At 37.7% G+C, this 24,457-nt stretch overlaps 1 protein-coding gene across 1 annotated transcript in view; it reads left to right on the forward strand.

The window, feature by feature from the left end:
* ATP10D (ATPase phospholipid transporting 10D (putative)) overlaps window positions 1-24,457 on the forward strand; it is a 133,104-nt gene that overhangs the window by 48,287 nt on the left and 60,360 nt on the right. The window contains exons 4-10 of the mRNA XM_068975172.1: window positions 4,220-4,424; window positions 6,678-6,763; window positions 14,193-14,299; window positions 14,589-14,720; window positions 15,116-15,243; window positions 15,353-15,553; window positions 23,341-23,395. Coding sequence (XP_068831273.1) covers window positions 4,220-4,424; window positions 6,678-6,763; window positions 14,193-14,299; window positions 14,589-14,720; window positions 15,116-15,243; window positions 15,353-15,553; window positions 23,341-23,395 — 914 coding nt within the window. The remainder of the gene's footprint in view (window positions 1-4,219; window positions 4,425-6,677; window positions 6,764-14,192; window positions 14,300-14,588; window positions 14,721-15,115; window positions 15,244-15,352; window positions 15,554-23,340; window positions 23,396-24,457) is intronic.

A 24,457-nucleotide genomic window follows, 5' to 3' on the forward strand; every position in this document is an offset into this window, starting at 1 on the left:
GGGGACATTAGCCACTTTTTAAAATCGAGTATGAACTCCAAATGGGGAATAGTGAAGTTCATTCAATTGTAAAATTAACCTCATTTGGATTTTGTTCCAACGTAGAGTGGAGAGTAAATAAACTTGTCCCTTAGAAGATTTCTATTTTTAGGTTTGAAAGAAAAATAAAATCCTTAACCCTAGTATTCAAGTCTGTCTTCTCTCCCTACTTTCACAAATTCTCAGCAACTTTCCTTACACCTTTCTTCATAGAAAAAGTAGAGGTCATTAAGCATGAACCAGGTATCTCAGTTCCTGCTTATGTCATCTTCAGCTGCTTTCTTCTGACTTTACATGAAGCAGTAACTCCCTTCCTTGTAATAGTAGTCCTTTCATCTGTGTTCTTAATTCCATTCCTTGTTACTTCTCGATCGCTTCAACCAACACCGCCTGTTCTCTCTTCTCTCCCCTACCTTGCCTTCTCCATGGGCTTCTTCCTTGCATGCTGTGTGTGTGTCCAGTTTTCTCTTTTTTTTTTCTGCCCGGTTCTTTCATCCTTGCTGTCCTTTGCCTTCCCTTCCCTTGCAGTGGCTACTTTCACCCTTTATTCCTTTCAGAGCTAAACTTCATGAAGTAGACTCCTCCTTCAACTTCTAATCATGCCTTAACCCACTGGAGTCTCACTTTCTTCTTTACTCTCCATGTCAACAACTTTCATATTCCCTACTTAATAGCAGACATCTTAATAACCACATACCACAGACATGATCCCTTTGTGGCTTTTGTTACTCTGATAACTCCCTTTTTAAAAAAATTTTATTTTTAGTTGAAGGATAATTGCTTTACATAATTTTGTTGGTTTCTTCCAGACATCAACGTGAATCAGCCATAGATATACATATATCCCCTCCCTCCTGAACCTCCATCTTCCTCCCCATCCCACCTCTCTAGGTTGTTACAGAGTACCTATTTGAGTTCCCTGAGTCATACAGCAAGTTTCCGTTGGCTATCTATTTTACATATAGTAATGTAAGTTTCCATGTTACTCGCTCCATACATCCCACCCTCTCCTTCTTTCCTCCCTCCACCCACCATGTCCATAAGTCTGTTCTCTATATCTGTGTCTCCACTGCTGTTCTGCAAATAATTCCATCAGTATCAGCTTTCTAGATTCCATATGTATACATTAGTATACAACATTTATCCTTATTTTTCTGACTTCACTCTGTATAACAGGCTTTAGGTTCCTTCCATCTCATTAGAACTGACTCAAATTGTTCCTTTTTATGGGTGAGTAACATTGCATTGTATATATGTACGACAGCTGCTTTATCCATTCATCTGTTAATGGATATCTAGGTTGCCACCATGTTCTGGCTGTTGTAAACAGTGTAAATATTTTGAAATTTCCTTCTTTCTTGATTTCTCCAACATTTCCTCTTGAATCTTACTTCACTTCTCTATCACCTTGAAGTCTCTTTCCCTAAGGAATCTCATATCCTTCAGTCCAGTTCAGTTCAGTTGCTCAGTCGTGTCCGACTCTTTGCGACCCCATGAATCGCAGCACGCCAGGCCTCCCTGTCCATCACCAACTCCCGGAGTTCACTCAGACTCAGTCCATCAAGTCGGTGATGCCATCCAGCCATCTCATCTCTGTCATTCCCTTTTCCTCCTGCCCTCAATCCCTCCCAGCATCAGAGTCTTTCTAATGAGTCAACTCTTCGCATGAGGTGGCCAAAGTACTGGAGTTTCAGCTTTAGCATCATTCCTTCCAAAGAACACTCAGGACTGATCTCCTTTAGAATGGACTGGTTGGATCTCCTTGCCTGGTGTCAATTGCTCTCTCTGTGCCTAGGACTTGTAGGTACTGTATTTCTACTTGTGAACTTCTGATCAAAACCCTCAAAATGCTGGATCTCTTCAATTTTATATCCTACTTAAAACTTTTTAAACTAGATTTATTATCTTCCCCATGATGCATCCAGTTACTTCTAAAACCTGGGACATGATAAAAAAAAAAAAGTACCATTCACCATGAAGGTTTGAAACCACAGCATCATCCTTGATAACTTTTTTGTGTATAATAAGTCAGAATACTTGTCTCTAATACCCAAATATGTCTTGATTTAATCTCATTTTATCCATCCTTTTTGTTACTGTCTTGATTGTAATCATCTTTATCCCTCCCCTGAATTATTTCAATATCTTTCCATTGGTTTCTTGCCATTCCTGTTCTAACCAGCCTGCCACCCAATAGTCCATCCATTACTCTGCAGCAGGATTTAGCAAGTAAAAATAGGATCATATTCTTCTATGAACCTTTAGTGATTTTCCAGTCTTTTTTTTTTATGAAATGAAAATCCTTATTTCTAGGAATGGCAGTAGGACTGAACCTTTAAAATATGATTCCTGCCTACCTGTTGGGTCTTCTGTTTCTTCCCTCCATGGAAGAGTAAACTGATATAGTCAAACACTAAAGAAAAACTGTTAAACCATTGATTTATCTTTCGTGGTAAACTAACAAACTCTTCAGGTAATTAAGGTATTCTTTTAGTTGGATTCAACTTTGTACATAAGGTATTTTGCGAGAATATATCCTGAAAATATTCTTCTTAACCCTTTGGATGAATTATTTCTTGAAATAACAATATAATTCTGTGTAGCAGAAGTATATAAGTGTTGGCTTCATGTGGCATTTCTATTTAATATGATGCGTTCATTTTTAATATATAGGTCATATAGCTTTTAGAATATAGCTATCTCCTAAGCTTCTTGACAATGAATTTGAATATTTAGCTCCATAATAGAAAATCTTTACTTTAAAAATAAGTGCCTTTTTATGACAAGTAATAGTTCTTTACAGATACATGGGAGACAATAAGGAAATGAGACAGATCTTTTTAGACCTTGTTGGAATCATTGGATGCGAAATGCTGCTTAACGAGTTACATGGTTTTCTATGATACACATTTCCTATTCTACTCTTAAGGAAAATACTTTGTGGAATCCAGTTCATGCCATTTTTTATGAAAAGGCATGAAAACTTTGGTAAAACTTTAACACAAACCAGGACATTTAAGGCAAATCAACCTCAATTAATGTGCCTTTCTTTTAAAAGAATTGAATATATAGAATGAAAAACTGCACTTTCAAAAAGGGTTAAAAATTCTCATTTTCCTTTCTAGGGATCAGCTGTAGCCAACTCAGAACTGTTTTAACCAGTATTTCTATTAAATGATAATTGGGGGTGTTAATGGGGTGCCCAGGTGGCTCAGTAGTAAAGAATCCGCCTGCCGATGCAGGAGATGTAGGAAACAGGGGTTCAATCCCTGCATCGGGAAGATCCCCTGGAAAAGGAAATGGCAACACACTCCAGGATGCTTGCCTAGGAAATCCTATGGACAGAGTCTGGCAGGCTAAAGTCCATGGGGTCGCAAAGAGTTGGACACAACTTAGTGACTGAATACATACACTCCGGGTGTTAATATGCTGGTATAATGATTTTTCAAATGTCTGGGTATTTATTTTACTTCTTTTGAGTTTATTTTACTCATCCTATCTACCAGATGAGAAGCTCTCCAAGAGCAGATAATGTGTCTTATGCACTTTTGGATCCTTGATACCTGACATGGAGAGCACGCAGGAATTGCTTCATTTATGAATAAACCCATCCAGTGTCAATTTTCTGAGAAGGCAATGGCACCCCACTCCAGTACTCTTGCCTGGAAAATCCCATGGACGGAGGAGCCTTGTAGGCTGCAGTCCATGGGGTCGCGGAGAGTCTGACATGACTGAGCGACTTCACTTTCACTTTTCACTTTCATGCATTGGAGAAGGAAATGGCAACCCACTCCAGTGTTCTTGCCTGGAGAATCCCAGGGATGGGGGAGCCTGATGGGCTGCCGTCTATGGGTTGCACAGAGTCGGACACGACTGAAGCGACTTAGCAGCAGCAGTAGCAGTGATAATTTTAATTTCATTCCAGAATTACTCAATTAACATAATAGTTCAGAATCTCACAGGAAAAAAGAATTGAAAAAATATTTTTTGGATGCTTAGTAACTAAATTTTCAAATGAAGCAAGTTGTGGAATTTAAGTTTTACAAATTCTCTGGCTTCCCCTTTTAGCATTTAACCGATTAAAATCACCCTAATACTTTAAATTATAAACTAAAAAAAACTATTATTTGAGTTTTGGGCTTGAGATTCTTTTTAAATAATTTCTTTTTTTCAATTTTAGGAAAGAGAAAAAGTATGTGGACAGATGCTGGAAAGATATTACTGTTGGGGACTTTATTCACCTTTCCTGCAATGAGGTCATTCCTGCAGATATGGTTTTACTCTTTTCTACTGATCCAGATGGAATCTGTCACATTGAGACTTCTGGTCTTGATGGAGAGAGCAATTTAAAACAGAAGCAGGTGGTTCGGAGATATGCAGAGCAGGTAAAAAATGTGTTCTCCGTTGGTGATATTAACATTTTCTTTTCAGAAGATGACTGAGCTCATTTTCACAAGTACAGATAAAGAGATGTTTCCAATTTATTTTTACCTTTACAAAATAGAAGTCTCGAGGGCTTAATGTAATTCCAGATATTAGTAGAAGTGTGCCATATTTCATAGATAATAGGATATAATGACTTCAGAGTTCAGACATTTCATTCTGACAGTCACATTTCTGGGAATTGAATTTACGAAACCTAGCAGTTTTGGAAACTTCTTTTGTAATAGAAATGATCAACTTCTCTTTTTCTTAAGCTTCTATTTGTATGTTGTTTTATTGAAGCTGGAGATATCATTTGGTATTGTTCCTAAAATCTGGTAATTACTTATGTATCAAGGCCTTTTAAGACTTTCATAACTTCTCATGCCACAGAGCTCTGACTCTTCACGTGCTGTGGAGAGGGAAATAAGAACTTTGAATTTATATTAACACAAGTTTGAGTAAAATTGAAATAGTTCTGTCATTTAATTACTTTGTGGTTTTGGGGAGGTCACTTAAACACCTTATGCCTCAGGTGATTAAAGTGGAAATGATGACACCTCCCTCATAGCCTGTTGTATGACAGAATGAAGTAACATATATAAAAACATCATGCAAAGTGCTTGTCAGTTTTCCTTTCCTTTCTCTGCAAGCACTTAAAATGAGGTATTTTTAAATGTAACTTTGTTTTTTTACTTGAACTACTATTAAGTCACGTTTCTTACAAACCAAAAATATTGTAACCTCATAATATCCTTATCTTTGGTAAATTCGATCTTGTCACATTAAGTCTGTCTTTCTACCTATAGATTAATTTGGATCCTCTGTGATTGTTACGCCTCTCAACTTCCTGTCATTGTCCCATTTGTAATCATTTTCACACTTAAAACATTGGTAAAAATCCTCTACCACTTGGAAGTTACATACCACTAAATACCTACTTTGAGGGGTGATACCAGTTGATTAATCAGCGTACCTTAACATTCAGTTAAGGGTCGGCTCTCCAGACTCTGATGGCCTCAATTATAATCCTGACTCTAAAAACCTTCTTGTTTTGAAACCTTTAGCAAATTACTGGTCCTCTTTGTGTGTATCTTTCCTTATCTGGTAATTAGGCCTAATTATAGTATCTAGTGAAGAAGAAAATAGTTAAGATGTTTAAAGGGCATAATATAGATTCTAACTCATTAGACGAACTCAGTAAATATCAATTATTAGCAAGCCAAATCACACGATCATATGACTCATATTTTTCAAACGTTTGCTGATACACTATCAATATATATATATCAGTATATCAATATACTGAGATATATCAGTAGCATTTATCTTATTATCCAAAAAACCATATAAAAAAAGGAAAGGATATAAGGTTGATGTGGCTTGTTCTTAGTGAATCCATGCATTATAGAAGCCGTGCCTATTTTCTGTAAGACACTGTTTATTCACTTGTTGGTTTCATAAAGCATTTTAAAATTATTTTTTACAGAATTTTGTGAGATATATCTAGATTTAATCTAGATGTAGATTAAATTTTTAAATAAAATTTGCTGAGATTAAATGCATGCTACTTATATACATGTATGCATGCATGCTAAGTCACTTCAGTTGTGTCTGACCCTCTGTGACCCTATGGACACCCTGTAGTCCACCAGATTCTTCTGTCCATGGGGTTCTCCAGGCAAGAATACTGGAGTGGGTTGCCATGCCCTCCTCCAGGGGATCTTCCCGAAAACAGAGAATGAACCCGTACCTCTTATGTTGCCTGCGTTAGCAGATGGGTTCTTTACCACTAGTGCCACCAGAGAGGCCTATATTACATGTGTATGTGTGTGTATAGATATACACTTAATCTCAGAAACTACCTATATGTTTAAAGAACAATAAGAAAAGTATTTTCAGCTTTTCAGTGTCTTCCGGATAAAAGAGTGTTTTTTATAGGAGAAGCTCCCTCCTGCAGGGAGTCTTGCATGAATTTCAGTGTACGGTTCAGGCATTCTCACCACCTGAAGATATTTATTAATCCTCTAGGACCATTCTCATCTTATCTATTCATTCATAATTATGTGTGTACTTTCCTTCATTTGGGTAATTTGTGACATATATTTTGTGACATGAATACCTTTTATCTTAATTGGTGAAAGGATAAACACTTAAACATCAAGATTTAACCTTTATTTTTTGTGTGGTAATTTTTCAAATATATATTTTTTTAGGACTTTGAGATTGATCCTGAGAAATTCTCCAGTAGGATAGAATGTGAAAGTCCAAACAATGACCTCAACAGATTCCGAGGCTTCCTGTGAGTGATACAAGACTTTCCTTTGTGGGTGTGAGTGGAATTGTATGTTGCAGTTATATTTAACTAAAAAAAAAAAAAACAACAAAACTTGTGTACTTACACCGAAGTTAAATCACTAAAGGCTGTAAGTTAAGCCACCTATGCTGCTGCTACTAAGTCACTTCAGTCGTGTCTGACTCTGTACAACCCCATAGACGGAAGCCCACCAGGCGGCCCCGTCCCTGGGATTCTCCAGGCAAGAACACTGGAGTGAGTTGCCATTTCCTTCTCCAACGCATGAAAGTGAAAAGTGAAAGTGAAGTCGCTCAGTCGTGTCCGACCCTTAGCGACCCCATGGACTGCAGCCTACCAGGCTCCTCCGTCCATGGGATTTTCCAGGCAAGAGTACTGGAGTGGGGTGCCGTTGCCTTCTCCTATAAGTTTGGCTTATTTTAATCATTTGATAAATATTTACCTATGTATATTTTTAAAACAACACAAAATCTTGTTCTTAAAATAACCATAGAATCTCTTTCAGTGATATATGAATGATTTACATGAGCTCCATGTTAAGCCCAAGACATGTTAGTTATTTGGAAGAAAGTGTTTGGACAGACATGGCAGCTTAAGTGGTATGACAGGATGGTGTCCTTCTATCCTATTAGAGCAGGTGGGCAACTCAGCTGGTAAAAGTTAGACAATGACTTTGAAACACATTTAAGAAAAAGTATGGGAATCCACAACAGCATCCATCTGGAAGTTCCCTATGGCATCTGCATCCTTTTCCAATGGGAGCTAGAATTTAGGGTCTTACCTGATTTCTGGCTGGCTTCTGCCACTTAAGTACTTTATTGTTTGATCCAAGTTACTGATTCTTTTTATCCTTCCTGATGTTTAAGAGAAGTCAATTAGACCTACTTCATAGTGGTGATCTTATAAGAAGATTGCAGAGAAAAAAAAAAAAGTTCCTAAATCATCTTTTGACACCAGAATCATCCTGATACTAAAAGAGTACAGAGACATTTAAAGGAAGATTTATAGCCCTCATGTACTGAGACATTTAAAGGAAGATTTATAGCCCTCATGAACATAGATGCAAAAAATTTACACAGATGAATAGGAAATCAAAGCAAACCCAACAATATTTAAAGAAGAAAGTAATAATGACTCAGTAGAACTTATACCAAAAATGCACTGTTGGCTTAACATTAGAAGATCAAACAATGTAATTTATAATATTAGCAAACCATAATTAACAAATGAAAAACCAGGTGAGAATCTCCTGGACATAGAAAAATTTAACTTCCATTGACAAAATCTAACTTCCATTTTTGCAAACTGAAAATAGAAGGAAACTTTCTCTTTTTATTGACAGGCATCTGCAAAACCCACACAGCTAGCAGCATGCTTGGTGTGCTGTGTGCTTAGTTGCTCAGTCATGCCCAACTCTTTGAATCCATGGACTGTAGCCTGCCAGGCTCCTCTATCCATGGGAATTCTCCAGGCAAGAATACTGGAGTGGTGAATAGTAAAGGACTAAACAAGGAGATCCAACCAGTCCATTCTGAAGGAGATCAACCCTGGGATTTCTTTGGAAGGAATGATGCTAAAGCTGAAACTCCAGTACTTTGGCCACCTCATGCGAAGAGTTGACTCATTGGAAAAGACTTTGATGCTGGGAGGGATTGGGGGCAGGAGGAGAAGGGGACGACAGAGGATGAGATGGCTGGATGGCATCACGGACTCAATGGACGTGGGTCTCAGTGAACTCCGGGAGTTGGTGATGGACAGGGAGGCCTGGCATGCTGCGATTCATGGGGTCACAAAGAGTCGGACACGACTGAGCGATTGAACTGAAACATCTTTCCCCTAAGATCAAGAACAAGACATGAATATTATCTCTTACCACTTTTATTCAGGGAGATCCTAGCTAATGTAAAGAAAATGAAATAAAAGCAGCAAGTGATAAAGTAGTAAAACTGTCTTTTATTTATTGATGAGATGATGGTCTTTGTAGAAAACGTGATGAAATCTATTAAAAAGCAACTGGAATTAATAGTTTAGCAATGTTGTAGGAAATAAGATCAATATAAAAATATTAATTGTATTTCTGTACATATAAAGAATATTCAGATATCAAAACTTAAAAAAAATCAATTTACAATAGCATCAGAAAAAATACTTAAGAATAAATCAGACAAAAGATATGAAAGACCTACATATTGAAAACCACTGAACATGGTTGAGATAAACTAAAGATGTAACTAAATGAAGAGACATTTGTTGTTTATGCATTAAAACTCGGTGTTGTCAATTTTTCCCCCAAAATTGATCTGTAGATTCAGTGTAATCCCAATTGAAATTCCAACAAAGTTTTTTATTTTTGAAAGTGGAAGTCGCTCAGTCGTGCTTGACTCTTTGCCACCCCATGGACTATACAGTCCATGGAATTCTCCAGGCCAGAATACTGGAGTGGCAGCCATTCCCTTCCAGGAGATCTTCCCAACCCAGGGATTGAACCTGGGTCTCCCTCGTTGCAAGTGGATTCTTTACCAGCTGAGACACAAGGGAACCCTAAGAATTCTGGAGTGGGTAGCCTATCCCTTCTCCAGGGGATCTTTCTGAATCAGGAATCAAACCAGGGTCTCCTGCATTGCAGGTGGATTCTTTACCACCTGAGCTATCTGAGAAGTCCACCCCCCACCCGCTTTTTTTAAATTTCAGTTTTAGAAACTGGTAAGTTTATTCTAAAAATTTATATGACAATAGAATCATCTAACTAAAACAACTTTGAAAAGAACAGATGTGGAGGGCTAAGACCGCCAGATTTTGTTTTTGACATAATGGTATAACACTAGGTCAATGGAGTAGATTACAGTCCAGAAATTGGTCCGGACATTTATGGGCAACTGGATTTTTACAAAGATGAAAAAGCAGTTTAGTGGAGAAAGGTTAGTTGTTTCAACAAATGATGCTGCAACAATTACACATCTATATTCAAAAAAATAAACTTCAACACAGACCTCTCACCACGAAGATTAACTAAAAGTGGATCCTGTACTTCACTGTAAACCTGAAATTCTAATACTCCTAGAAGGAAACATAGGGGAAATCTTTGGTATCTTGTGTTAGTCAAAGATTTCTTAGATATAACTCCAAAAGTGCAGTTCATAAAAGGACAAAAATAATTAAATAACTTCATCAGTATTAGAAACTTATTCTCTTCAAGTGACACTGCTAAATGAATGAAAACATAAGTTTTCATTCAAACTGGAAGAAAATAGTTTGCAGTGTGTATATCTCATGAAGGACTTGTGTTTGGAATATATGTCTTTCTTTATTATTAAATAAAATGTCTTTATTATTTGCTTATTGTTTAATAAGCAAATGAACAATACAGTTTTTAAATGATCAAAAATATTGGACACTTCACCAAAGACAATGCATTGACTTTAGATACCTGTGTGAAAAGATGCAAGTTAAAGCCTAAGGAGTGTAACTCCTCAAGTAAAAGGACTGACTGTATCCACTTTTCACAAGAATGTAGAGAAACTAGAATATGCATATACTGCTGGTGGGAATGGAAAAAGCATGGTCACTTTAGAAAATAGTTTGGAAATTTCCTAAAAAGTTAAATACACACCTACTTTATGATCTGGTTATTCTATGCCTAAGTAGTTACTCAAGGGAAAACATTTATTCGTGTACTAACCTGGACACCAATTTTCAGAGCTGCTTTATTTATTTGGCGCTATTTGGAATAGCCCCAAATATTCCATCAACAGGTAAATGGATAAACAAATGATAGAGCCATACAGTGAATACTACGCTTCAGTGAAAAGGAATCCACTAGTGATATATGCAGCAACATGGATGCACCTCAAAATAATATTGAGTGAAAGAAGCCAGACAAAAAAGAATATATACTATATGATTTGATTTATATAATTTCTCAAAAAACAAAGCTAATTCATAGTGATAGAAAGCAGATAGTGGGTGCCTGGGAGAGGGAGGATAGGAAGAAAAGATTACAGAAACACATAAGGAAACCTTAGGGAGCAATGGATATGTTCACTTTTCTAATCGTAGTGATGTTTTCACAAGGGAATCGTTGAAACATCAAATTTTGCACTTTAAATGTGTACAGTATATATGTTTACTGTATGATTCTTGTTATTCTTCAATCAAGTTGTTTAAAATTTGAGAGAATTGTCAAGATAGAAGTTTAGAACATAGTGGTAGCTTCTTTAAGTAGCATCTGATACAGATGGGTGTTGGGGCAGGGACAGGAAGCTATGCAGTGGGAAAAGGGAAAGGATTTAGTCCAGATAAAGAGATAATGCCAGACTTAAACCATCAAAAATAAGAAGACACCAGGCAGACAAGTAAATACAAAGAATTACTGACCTTCTAGGTTGAGGGACCAATACAGGTAATGACATAGGGGCCTGAGACCACAGTGCATTTGTGGAGTCGTAAGTGGTTTAAGTATGTTTGGAGGGTAGGTGAGCTATATAGTATATTCTAGAGAGGCGAGATGATGAAGGGAAGTTAGCAGATTCTCCTGCCATCAGAAACATGCTCATGAGTTTAAGAAGAATCATTTCCTAGTAGTATTTTCTCAACTGCTGACTATTTGTACAATTTCCTGTTGTAATTGGAAGATTTAGGGGTTGTCATTTTTTCTGACCTGGACTTCAACATCTGAGGTCCAGGCCAAAAAATACCTTAGAGTCCAGTTTGTACAGCCCCTCACTGGGAACGCTGACTCCCTTGCTAAGCTCAGACTAGGTTCTGGCACAATTCTGGACAGAAAAGAATAGAACTTTAGTCTCTTTCTGTGTGGTCTGGAATATAGTACTCTGCACAGAATCTGAGTCAGAGCATGCATATTTAGTAGAGTCAGCCCAGGTGGATACAGTAATTTTTTGTGAAATAGTTTTTATCTGCTGAACTAGATCCTTACATTTTTCCTGCTATGTGGCCTATTTTCTAAAATTAACAGAAATTGAGATGTTCAGGCTCACTCTCTATATAATCGATGGCTTCTCTGATCTTCTTACTCTCAGGAAGCACTGACTTTTCCGTATTTGTGCCCATGTTGTATGCTGAATATCAGATTTCTATCATAGTAACTATACTATTGTTATTATACTTAGACATTTCGATATGAATTACCTCCTGTTAAACCACAGAGGCCAAGACTATCTAAGTTTGTTTTTCTGTTCTCAGCATTCAGGTGGGTGTGCTGGGCATATGGTACATATTATGTAGGCTCTTGAATGGATGAAGGCTGTAATCAGACAGTCCATGTCTTGCACAGAATCTGAAGGTCCCATATCATGCGTGCCAAATACACACTCATCAAGTGCAGGATGTTTAGAGTTTGGAGCCAGGACAATCAAGATAAAGTTGGGCTTTAATATAAAGGTGGTAAACTAGAGGGATGTAGCGGTGAAAAATGAGGGTCCCAGGGTAAAAGTTTTAATACACTAAGAAATTTTGTAACTGATGCTTTTGTATGTTATATCTGTTCCTGTAAAGATTCTAAGAATAATAAATGCTTTGTTGTTGAGGAGCCTAATCAAGCCTGGGATACGTGCCTGAGAATGCTACTTGGGAATGTAAATATTGGGGTTAATTTCCTCATCTGTAAATCCAGGAAGTATTGATAGAATTAGGTTAAACCCAAGGACACTGCTGGTTCTGACTATGACCCCGTGGGTCTCTCTTTGTGCATAAACCCATATATATGAAGGAGTGTAAACACATACCTCTTGAAAGAAAATGCTTTGCAAGTTCGAGGAGTAAAATGACAAAACAGATTTGTCTATTTTCCTCCTCATTTGAAGAGTAGGAAAGCTCTTCAAACTTCTCTTGAAGAGCTTTCTTTTTTCTTTTCCTTGCAAGATAGCAGATATAATGACAATTTCCCTATATATAACAAAGAGGAAACAACTCATAGACTGTAGTCTGTTGCTTAGAAAATAAACTAACCTTAATTCTGAAATTTAGTATGTGTTTTCACAAAATATGTGAAATACCTTTTTGCTTATTTTTAAAAATTTTCCAATGAGTCTGCTCTGCATTTTTACCACTATAGTAAGTTATTCAAGTGATAACATTGATTATTTTAAAACTTTATTACAGAAGATTTCAAATATGCAAAATAGGAAGAAAAGTGTAATGAACACCATAGGCCCTCACCGTTTTAGCTATTTTATAATTTGCCAACTTTGTTTCAATTATCCTCCCACTTCCTTCCCTATATGCCCCTACATCACATCATTTCACTGTAAATACTTCACTATGAATATACAACAGAAAAAAACTTTATAGAAAAATAGTCATAACGTCATTATAACATTTAAGTAAATTAAGAACAATTTCTTGGTAGTATCTAATACCTAGTCTTTGTTTAAATTTCTCCAGTTATCTCAAATTTTTTTATAGTTAATATATTCTAACCAGGATCAAAACAAAGGTATGCATGTTGTGTTTAGTTGATATGTCTCTAAATTTCCCCTCCTGTTCCCTCCACCACTTCTGCTCCCCTCCCCCAGCTCCCTTCCTCCCCACCCCGCATGCCACTCACTTGTTAATTAGAACATTTTGCCTGCAGAGGTTTCCCCTGCAGATTTCATAGATTGGGCCAACTGCATCCTTGGGTGATGGTTAACATGTTTTTCTGGCCTTGTTTCCTGAAAACTCTTGACAGACATTTAGAATCTGATGAAAGAAATACTGTCTAGAAAATGACAAATGTGTATGAATGTGCATACATAGACACACACAGGGAAATATTGTATACAGTTTCGAAGGCTTCACAGATCCCCTGATGCCACAGACCCCTGTTTGATTCATCCCCATAGAAGCTTGATTAGATTCCCAGGGGGATGAGCAGTTTCTGTCCCTAAACTTCTGGAGGCCTCGATGTCCTGTAGTTATGTTAAGATTGGTATTGTCAGCCTTACCCTTTCATTATAAACTTCCCCACCAGCCTTCTTCTACCTAATGATTTTAGTAGCCACTAACTATTACTGCCCAAGAATAATCCTTGATGTCACCAGGACTAAGATAGTAATTTTCTAATTCCATTAAGAACTTTTCCCTTTTCATTAAGAACTTTTCCCTCATCAGCTATTAAGTTACTCCCAAATACAGGTTTCTACTATAGAAAATAGTTTTCTTATTTGGATTATCTTTTAGTTTTTGTAGTACTAGTAGTTGGCAAACAATGAATGATAGAAAACAGTGTTAGAAACCTGTTGTGTCTTTTTTCGCAGCCAAAGTGGGAAATAGCTAGATCAAGTACATCAAGAGTTGAAACTTTTCCTGTGAACTGCTTAACTTTATACTCTAATCAAGAAAACTCAACATTCATAGTGTTTATTTTTACATTCCCATTTTTGCTATTTAAAAATAAATCTATATGCTGTCTTTTTTATAGAGAACATTCCAACAAAGAGCGTGTGGGTCTCAGTAAAGAGAATTTATTACTTAGAGGATGCACCATTAGAAACACAGAGGCTGTCATGGGCATTGTGGTTTATGCAGGTTGGTTACCCTTCTGACTTTTCACCATCGTCTCCTCTGTGCTTTTCTGCAAGTTAATATTTTCCACTTATTCGAATGCAATCTCTAGCAGCAGAAAGGAAATTTTGTCTTGATAATCTTAATCATTGGTCTCTGTTTTTCTAAATGGATCACAAATGGAAACTAAATTTAACAAAGTGTATTACATAACTACTTTTCATTAAATTGTCTGCCAGAGAGACTTAAAAATATGATATTTGCTACTTGGCTTTAATTTCCACATTTTCTGAATATTGTGTTACCCATGTAGGCCATGAAACCAAAGCAATGCTGAACAACAGCGGACCAAGATATAAGCGCAGCAAATTAGAAAGAAGAGCAAATACAGATGTCCTCTGGTGTGTCCTACTTTTGGTTATAATGTGTTTAACTGGTGCATTGGGTAGGTAGAATTTGATTATTTGCTGCCATCTTTCCCTCAAGATATTCGTTTTAAAGTATTATATTTTCAAAATGATATTTATGAATCTAAGTTTGATTCCAGTAAGTGGGGGTAGTTATTTGCCAATAATTATTTTCCTCACATCTTCATCTCTCTCATTCTCTAATTGGAAAAGCATTAATATTGATTACATGTGGCCACAGTAATAAAGGGACCTGGGAAGAGATGTAAAGAGAGACAGAAGCAGGAGGACATGTAGTCTTTTGAATTTGTTTCTCAAACAGCTGGTGTTCGACCAAAATAAATACGGTCATCTCTCTTTTTTTAGAAATAAAGTTCTATATTTGCATAGTATATACATAGCAACCTTTTGATGTCTGTGCATTTTTTGAAAGGTCATGGAATCTGGTTGAGCAGATATGAAAACATACCCTTTTTTAATATCCCTGAGCCAGATGGACATATCATATCACCAGTGTTGGCAGGTTTCTATACGTTTTGGACCATGATCATTTTGTTACAGGTAATTTCTATTGAGCTCATCATACAATTTTAAAATCTTTGCTACTTATCCAGCTTTTCATCCTTTCTTTTCTCCCTTTAACGTTTTTAAATTGTTTGGTTCTTCTTAGGTCTTGATTCCCATTTCTCTCTATGTTTCCATTGAAATTGTGAAGCTTGGCCAGATATATTTTATTCAAAGCGATGTGGATTTCTACAATGAGAAAATGGGTTCTACCGTTCAGTGCCGAGCCCTGAACATCACTGAGGATCTTGGACAGATTCAGTACCTCTTTTCTGATAAAACAGGAACCCTCACTGAGAATAAGATGGTTTTTCTTTTTTTTTTTTTTTTTTTTTTTTTAAATTTTAATTTTTTATTTTTTTAATTTCAAAATCTTTAATTCTTACATGTGTTCCCAAACATGAAACCCCCTCCCACCTCCCTCCCCATAACATCTCTGTGGGTCATCCCCATGCACCAGCCCCAAGCATGCTGTATCCTGCGTCAGACATAGATTGGCGATTCAATTCTTACATGATAGTATACATGATAGAATGCCATTCTCCCAAATCATCCCGCCCTCTCCCTCTCTCTCTGAGTCCAAAAGTCCGTTATACACAGCTGTGTCTTTTTTCCTGTCTTGCATAGAGGGTCGTCATTGCCATCTTTCTAAATTCCATATATATGTGTTAGTATACTGTATTGGTGTTTTTCTTTCTGGCTTACTTCACTCTGTATAATCGGCTCCAGTTTCATCCATCTCGTCAGAACTGATTCAAATGAATTCTTTTTAACGGCTGAGTAATACTCCATTGTGTACATGTACCACAGCTTTCTTATCCATTCATCTGTGGATGGACATCTAGGTTGTTTCCATGTCCTGGCTATTATAAACAGTGCTGCGATGAACATTGGGGTACATGTGTCTCTTTCAATTCTGGTTTCCTCAGTGTGTATACCCAGCAGTGGGATTGCTGGGTCATAAGGTAGTTCTATTTGCAATTTTTTAAGGAATCTCCACACTGTTCTCCATAGTGGCTGTACTAGTTTGCATTCCCACCAACAGTGTAGGAGGGTTCCCTTTTCTCCACACCCTCTCCAGCATTTATTGCTTGCAGATTTTTGGATCGCAGCCATTCTGACTGGTGTGAAGTGGTACCTCATTGTGGTTTTGATTTGCATTTCTCTGATAATGAGTGATGTTGAGCATCTTTTCATGTGTTTGTTAGCCATCCGTATGTCTTCTTTGGAGAAATGTCTATTTAGATCTTTGGCCCATTTTTTGATTGGGTCATTTATTTTTCTGGAATTGAGCTGCATAAGTTGCTTGTATATTTTTGAGATTAGTTGTTTGTCAGTTGCTTCATTTGCTATTATTTTCTCCCATTCAGAAGGCTGTCTTTTCACCTTGCTTATAGTTTCCTTTGTTGTGCAGAAGCTTTTAATTTTAATTAGATCCCATTTGTTTATTTTTGCTTTTATTTCCAGAATTCTGGGAGGTGGATCATAGAGGATCCTGCTGTGATTTATGTCTGAGAGTGTTTTGCCTATATTCTCCTCTAGGAGTTTTATAGTTTCTGGTCTTACATTTAGATCTTTAATCCATTTTGAGTTTATTTTTGTGTGCGGTGTCAGAAAGTGATCTAGTTTCATTCTTTTACAAGTGGTTGACCAGTTTTCCCAGCACCACTTGTTAAAGAGATTGTCTTTACTCCATTGTATATTCTTGCCTCCTTTATCAAAGATAAGGTGTCCATATGTGTGTGGATTTATCTCTGGGCTTTCTATTTTGTTCCATTGATCTATATGTCTGTCTTTGTGCCAGTACCATACTGTTTTGATGACTGTGGCTTTGTAGTAGAGCCTGAAGTCAGGCAAGTTGATTCCTCCAGTTCCATTCTTCTTTCTCAAGATTGCTTTGGCTATTCGAGGTTTTTTGTATTTCCATACAAATCTTGAAATTATTTGTTCTAGTTCTGTGAAAAATATGGCTGGTAGCTTGATAGGGATTGCGTTGAATTTGTAAATTGCTTTGGGTAGTATACTCATTTTCACTATATTGATTCTTCCAACCCATGAACATGGTATATTTCTCCATCTATTAGTGTCCTCTTTGATTTCTTTCATCAGTGTTTTATAGTTTTCTATATATAGGTCTTTAGTTTCTTTGGGTAGATATATTCCTAAGTATTTTATTCTTTTTGTTGCAATGGTGAATGGAATTGTTTCCTTAATTTCTTTTTCTACTTTCTCATTATTAGTGTATAGGAATGCAAGGGATTTCTGTGTGTTGATTTTATATCCTGCAACTTTACTATATTCATTGATGAGCTCTAGTAATTTTCTGGTGGAGTCTTTAGGGTTTTCCATGTAGAGGATCATGTCATCTGCAAACAGTGAGAGTTTTACTTCTTCTTTTCCAATTTGGATTCCTTTTATTTCTTTTTCTGCTCTGATTGCTGTGGCCAAAACTTCCAGAACTATGTTGAATAGTAGCGGTGAAAGTGGACACCCTTGTCTTGTTCCTGACTTTAGGGGAAATGCTTTCAATTTTTCACCATTAAGGATAATGTTTGCTGTGGGTTTGTCATATATAGCTTTTATTATGTTGAGGTATGTTCCTTCTATTCCTGCTTTCTGGAGAGTTTTTATCATAAATGGATGTTGAATTTTGTCAAAGGCCTTCTCTGCATCTATTGAGATAATCATATGGTTTTTATTTTTCAATTTGTTAATGTGGTGAATTACATTGATTGATTTGCGGATATTGAAGAATCCTTGCATCCCTGGGATAAAGCCCACTTGGTCATGGTGTATAATCTTTTTAATATGTTGTTGGATTCTGATTGCTAGAATTTTGTTGAGGATTTTTGCATCTATGTTCATCAGTGATATTGGCCTGTAGTTTTCTTTTTTTGTGACATCTTTGTCAGGTTTTGGTATTAGGGTGATGGTGGCCTCATAGAATGAGTTTGGAAGTTTACCTTCCTCTGCAATTTTCTGGAAGAGTTTGAGGAGGATAGGTGTTAGCTCTTCTCGAAATTTTTGGTAGAATTCAGCTGTGAAGCCGTCTGGACCTGGGCTTTTGTTTGCTGGAAGATTTCTGATTACAGTTTCAATTTCCGTGCTGGTGATGGGTCTGTTAAGATTTTCTATTTCTTCCTGGTTCAGTTTTGGAAAATTGTACTTTTCTAAGAATTTGTCCATTTCTTCCACATTGTCCATTTTATTGGCATACAACTGCTGATAGTAGTCTCTTATGATCCTTTGTATTTCTGTGTTGTCTGTTGTGATCGCTCCATTTTCATTTCTAATTTTATTGATTTGATTTTTCTCTCTTTGCTTCTTGATGAGTCTGGCTAGTGGTTTGTCAATTTTATTTATCCTTTCAAAGAACCAGCTTTTGGCCTTGTTGATTTTTGCTATGGTCTCTTTTGTTTCTTTAGCATTTATTTCTGCCCTAATTTTTAAGATTTCTTTCCTTCTACTAACTCTGGGGTTCTCCAATTCTTCCTTTTCTAGTTGCTTTAGGTGTAGAGTTAGGTTATTTATTTGACTTTTTTCTTGTTTCTTGAGGTATGCCTGTATTGCTATGAACTTTCCTCTTAGCACTGCTTTTATAGTGTCCCACAGGTTTTGGGTTGTTGTGTTTTCATTTTCATTAGTTTCTATGCATATTTTGATTTCTTTTTTGATTTCTTCTGTGATTTGTTGGTTATTCAGAAGTGTGTTGTTCAACCTCCATATGTTGGAATTTTTAGTAGTTTTTCTCCTGTAATTGAGATCTAATCTTAATGCATTATGGTCAGAAAAGATGCTTGGAATGATTTCGATTTTTTTGAATTTATCAAGTTTAGATTTATGGCCCAGGATGTGATCTATCCTGGAGAAGGTTCCATGAGCACTTGAAAAAAAGGTGAAATTCATTGTTTTGGGGTGAAATGTCCTATAGATATCAATTAGGTCTAATTGATCTAATGTATCATTTAAAGTTTGTGTTTCTTTGTTAATTTTCTGTTTAGTTGATCTGTCCATAGGTGTGAGTGGGGTATTAAAGTCTCCCACTATTATTGTGTTATTGTTGATTTCCCCTTTCATACTTGTTAGCATTTGTCTTACATATTGCGGTGCTCCTATATTGGGTGCATATATATTTATAATTGTTATATCTTCTTCTTGGATTGATCCTTTGATCATTATGTAGTGGCCTTCTTTGTCTCTTTTCACAGCCTTTGTTTTAAAGTCTATTTTATCAGATATGAGTATTGCCACTCCTGCTTTCTTTTGGTCTCTATTTGCGTGGTATATCTTATTCCAGCCCTTCACTTTCAGTCTATATGTGTCCCTTGTTTTGAGGTGGGTCTCTTGTAAGCAGCATATAGAGGGGTCTTGTTTTTGTATCCATTCGGCCAGTCTTTGCCTTTTGGTTGGGGCGTTCAACCCATTTACGTTTAAGGTAATTATTGATAAGTATGATCCCGTTACCATTTACTTTATTGTTTTGGGTTCGGGTTTATACACCCTTTTTGTATTTCCTGTCTAGAGAATATCCTTTAGAATTTGTTGGAGAGCTGGTTTGGTGGTGCTGAATTCTCTCAGCTTTTGCTTGTCTGTAAAGCTTTTGATTTCTCCTTCGTATTTGAATGAGATCCTTGCTGGGTACAGTAATCTGGGCTGTAGGTTATTGTCTTTCATCACTTTAAGTATGTCTTGCCATTCCCTCCTGGCCTGAAGAGTTTCTATTGAAAGATCAGCTGTTATCCTTATGGGAATCCCCTTGTGTGTTATTTGTTGTTTTTCCCTTGCTGCTTTTAATATTTGTTCTTTGTGTTTGACCTTTGTTAATTTAATTAATATGTGTCTTGGGGTGTTTCGCCTTGGGTTTATCCTATTTGGAACTCTCTGTGTTTCTTGGACTTGGGTGATTATTTCCTTCCCCATTTTAGGGAAGTTTTCAACTATTATCTCCTCAAGGATTTTCTCATGATCTTTCTTTCTGTCTTCTTCTTCTGGGACTCCTATAATTCGAATGTTGGAGCGTTTCATATTGTCCTGGAGGTCTCTGAGATTGTCCTCGTTTCTTTTAATTCGTATTTCTTGTTTCCTCTCTGATTCATTTATTTCTACCATTCTATCTTCTATTTCACTAATCCTATCTTCTGCCTCCGTTATTCTACTATTTGTTGCCTCCAGAGTGTTTCTGATCTCATTTATTGCGTTATTCATTATATTTTGACTCTTTTTTATTTCTTCTAGGTCCTTGTTAAACCTTTCTTGCATCTTCTCAATCCTTGTCTCTAGGCTATTTATCTGTGATTCCATTTTGATTTCAAGATTTTGGATCATTTTCACTATCAATATTCGGAATTCCTTCTCAGGTAGATTCCCTACTTCTTCCTCTTTTGTTTGGTTTGGTGGGCAACTCTCCTGTTCCTTTACCTGCTGAGTATTCCTCTGTCTCTTCATCTTGGTTATATTGCTGCGTTTGGGGTGGTCTTTTTATATTCTGGTAATTTGTGGAGTTCTCTTTATTATGGAGCTTCCTCACTGTGGGTGGGGTTCTATCAGTGGCTTGTCAAGGTTTCCTGGTTAGGGAGGCTTGTGTTGGAGTTCTGGTGGGTGGATCTGGGTTTCTTCTCTCTGGAGTGCAGTGGAGTGACCAGTGATGGGTTATGAGACATCAAAGTTTTTGGAATGATTTTGAGCTGCCTGTATATTCAAGCTCAGGGGAGTGTTCCTGTGTTGCTGGAGAATTTGAGTGATATGTCTTGTTTTGGAACTTGTTGGCCCTTGGGTGGAGCTTGGTTTCAGTGTAAGTATGAAGGCATTTGATGAGCTCCTATTGCTTAATGTTCCCTGAATTCAAGAGTTCTCTAATGTTTTCAGGCTTTGTATTTAAGCCTCCTGCTTCTGGTCTTCAGTTTTTACAGTAGCCTCTAGACTTCTCCATCTATACAGCACCGATGATAAAACATCTAGGTTAAAGATGAAAAGTTTCTCCACATTGAGGGACACTCAGAGAGGTTCACTGAGTTACAAGGAGAAGAGAAGATGGAGGGGGTAGTTAGAGGTAACTGGAATGAGATGCGGTGAGATCAAAAGAGGAGAGAGCAAGCTAGGCAGTAGTCACTTCCTTATGTGCGCTCTATAGTCTGGCCCGCTCAGGTATTTACGGAGTTATACAGGGAAGAGGAGAGGGAGGAAGTAGACAGAGGTGACCAGGAGGATAAGAGAGAGGAATGAGAAGGAGAGAGACAAATCCTGCCAGTAACCAGTTCCTTAGGTGTTCTCCACTGTCTGGAACACACAGAGATTCACAGAGTTGGATAGAGAAGAGATGGGGGAGAAAAGAGACAGAGGCCACCTGGTGGAGAAAAAGGAGAGTCCATAGGAGAAGAGAGTGGTCAAGCCAGTAATCTCGCTCTCAGGTAAACTTGGGTAGTGAAGTTTGGGTTTTTAAATGAACATAATTGACAACAAAAACCTAAGAACAAAGGTTAAAAATCTAGAGTAGAGGTTGGATTTTCAAAAATACAATATTAAAGAAAAGAAGCAGAAGGAAAAAGCAGGAAAGAAAGAAAGAAAAAAAACCAAGAATTATTAAAAACAAACAAACAAAAAAAAAAAAACAAAACAAACAAACAAAAAAAAACCCCACCAACAACCATCCAAAGGCTATATATGGTGTTTGCCTTAAAAAAAAAAAAAAAAAGTCTTTTTTTTTTTAAAAATAGTAATAATAGGTTATAGTAATAAAAATTAGAGGAGAAATAGAAGACTTAACAATTTAAAAAAAAAGGTTAGAAAAAAAAAAAAAAGAAAAGAAAAAAAAAAAGGAATGATTTTTAAAATAGTAAAAATATATCTGGCTCTTCTCTGATGTTTTGGGCCGTGTGGGATCACTTCCAACGTGGTTCCCTCTGTTTAACTTCTTCCGTTTGCTGGTTTTTCAGGCTCACTAGTTCAGTCGCGCTGTGGGGAGGGGGGATACCGCAAACAAATAGCGCTGTCGTGTGCTCACAGTGTCACAGCCCCGCTTGACCTGTCCCTTCTTGCGGCGCACAAACCGCTCCGGCTCTACGATGCACAGCCGGGAACCGTCTGGGGCCGGCCCTAGGCTGCGTGCACTTCCCGGTCCAAGCCGCTCAGGTTTGGCGCTCAGGCAGCCCTCAGAGGCACAGATTCGGCTGGGACTGCGCTTTGTGCCCTTCCCAGGTCCGAGTAGCTCAGGAGTTTGGCGAGCGTGATCGCCGCGGCTTGTCACCTTTTCTGTCGCTGCTGCTCAACTTTCTGGGTGGACCGCTGGCGTCCCCCGTGAGGCAGATTGTGACTGTCCAGCACCCCCAGAAGTCTTAGCAAAGAAGCCCGCTTGCAGTTAGGTAAGTAAAGTCTCTCCGGGTCTGCAATTGCCCCTTTCCAGTCCTTACGGCTCTGGCTGCCTGTCCCCGGCAGGGGATGGTCTGCAGCCGGCTTTTTCCGTTCCGTCCTTTGTTCTGTGCTCGGTCCTGGCGGCGTCTTATGTTCGAGCTTTTCGTGCGGTAGCTATCACACAGTCTGGTTTGCTAGTGCAAGTTAGATCGTTCTGGTTGCGCGTGGGGCGTTCCTGCCCGATTCTTACAAAGCACTGCAGCCCGCGCCTCCCGCGCGTCCCTGCCCTGCCCCCACTTCCCAATGGCGGATGCCGGCGTCTGTGCTGCTTTTCCGCTGGGGGAGTTACTGTTGGGCTTGTAATCTCTTGGTTTTAATTATTTCTTTATTTTTCCTTCCTGTTATGTTGCCCTCTGGGTTTCCAAGACTCGCCACAGACTCAGCAGGGAGAGTGTTTCCTGGTGTTTGGAAACCTCTCTTCTTAAAATTCCCTTCCCGGGACGGGCTTCCCTTCCCGGGACGGAGTTCCCTCCCCACCTCCTTTGTCTCCTTTTTCGTCGTTTATATTTTTTCCTACCTGTTTTTGAAGACAATGGTCTGCTTTTCTGGTTGCCTGCTGTCCTCTGCCAGCCTACAGAGGTTGTTTTGTGGAGTTTGCTCAGCGTTGAAATGTTCTTTTGAGGAATTTGTGAGGGAGAAAGTGGTCTTCCCGTCCTATTCCTCCGCCATCTTTATCTGTAATAGAAGATGGTTTTTCGAAGATGTAGTGTGGCAGGCTTTGATTACTGCCATGAAGAAAATGGTGAGTGTTGAGTTTCTGTGAAAATCAGCCTTGAGGTTTGTCTTTTCTGCATCAACTTAACAGTTCTGTAATTCTGGCACAGAAGTGTGATAGTTAATCATTGTGTACTTAATTCCTCCAGATGCTCGTGGAGTTTCATTGTTGTCTCTTTAAAAGTTAGTAGGTCCAAAGTTAGTCGAGAGTTAGTGGGTTAAAGTCAGAGCCTGCCTCCGTCTTTTTTTTTTTTTTGACCATGGTTTCTCTGAAAGGAAAGGAAATTGCTAGCAATTGTAGAAGGGTTGGGGTTAGGTACGGTGTCAGTGATACTGCATTATAGATATTTTTGAGAATCTCATGAAACTCTATGGAGCATGTGTGTATTAGTCACTCAGTTGTGGCCAACTCTTTGTGACCCCATGGACTGTAGCCCGCCAGGCTCCTCTGTCCATGGGATTCTCCAGGCAAGAATACTGGAGTGGGTTGCCATGCCCTTCTTCCTATGCACCATATCCCTTAAAAAAAATTTTTTTTTTATTAATTCCAAAGGGACGACAGTCTTCCCTTACCCCATCACTCAGCCCATAGGTAACTGTTGGTCCCTGGCTAGGAATACCTATTTTAAGAAGAAATAAGATGAGCAGATAAGAGGAAGTAAATATATAAATTACAAGTTTTCTTTTAAGAATTGAACTTCATTAATTTTATTATTTACAAAAGTAAATATGCTCTTATAAATATAATTCTGAGAAGTGTCCAAAACATATTAACCTAGAGGTGAACCACTGTTAATAATTTGAATATATAACCATCCATTTCTTTATGTATATTCTTATATATGTGAAAATAAATATTTGCACATTTCTTTTATAAGTTATGTAATAATATTACTTTGCAATTTGCTTTTTCTATTCCTCAGTATCTCATGGGCGTTTTTCTAAGTCAGTTCATGAGTTAACATGAAATTCATAGTATCGCATTGTATGTGATCAAGCTTAGTTTGCTATTATAGCAGTGTGTGTGTAAGTCTATGCAGTGGTGTCCGACTCTTTGTGATCCCGCAGACTGTAGCCCTCCAGGCTCCTC

Source organism: Capricornis sumatraensis, chromosome 7, assembly GCF_032405125.1.
Source record: "Capricornis sumatraensis isolate serow.1 chromosome 7, serow.2, whole genome shotgun sequence".
NCBI classification, from domain to species: Eukaryota; Metazoa; Chordata; class Mammalia; order Artiodactyla; family Bovidae; genus Capricornis; species Capricornis sumatraensis.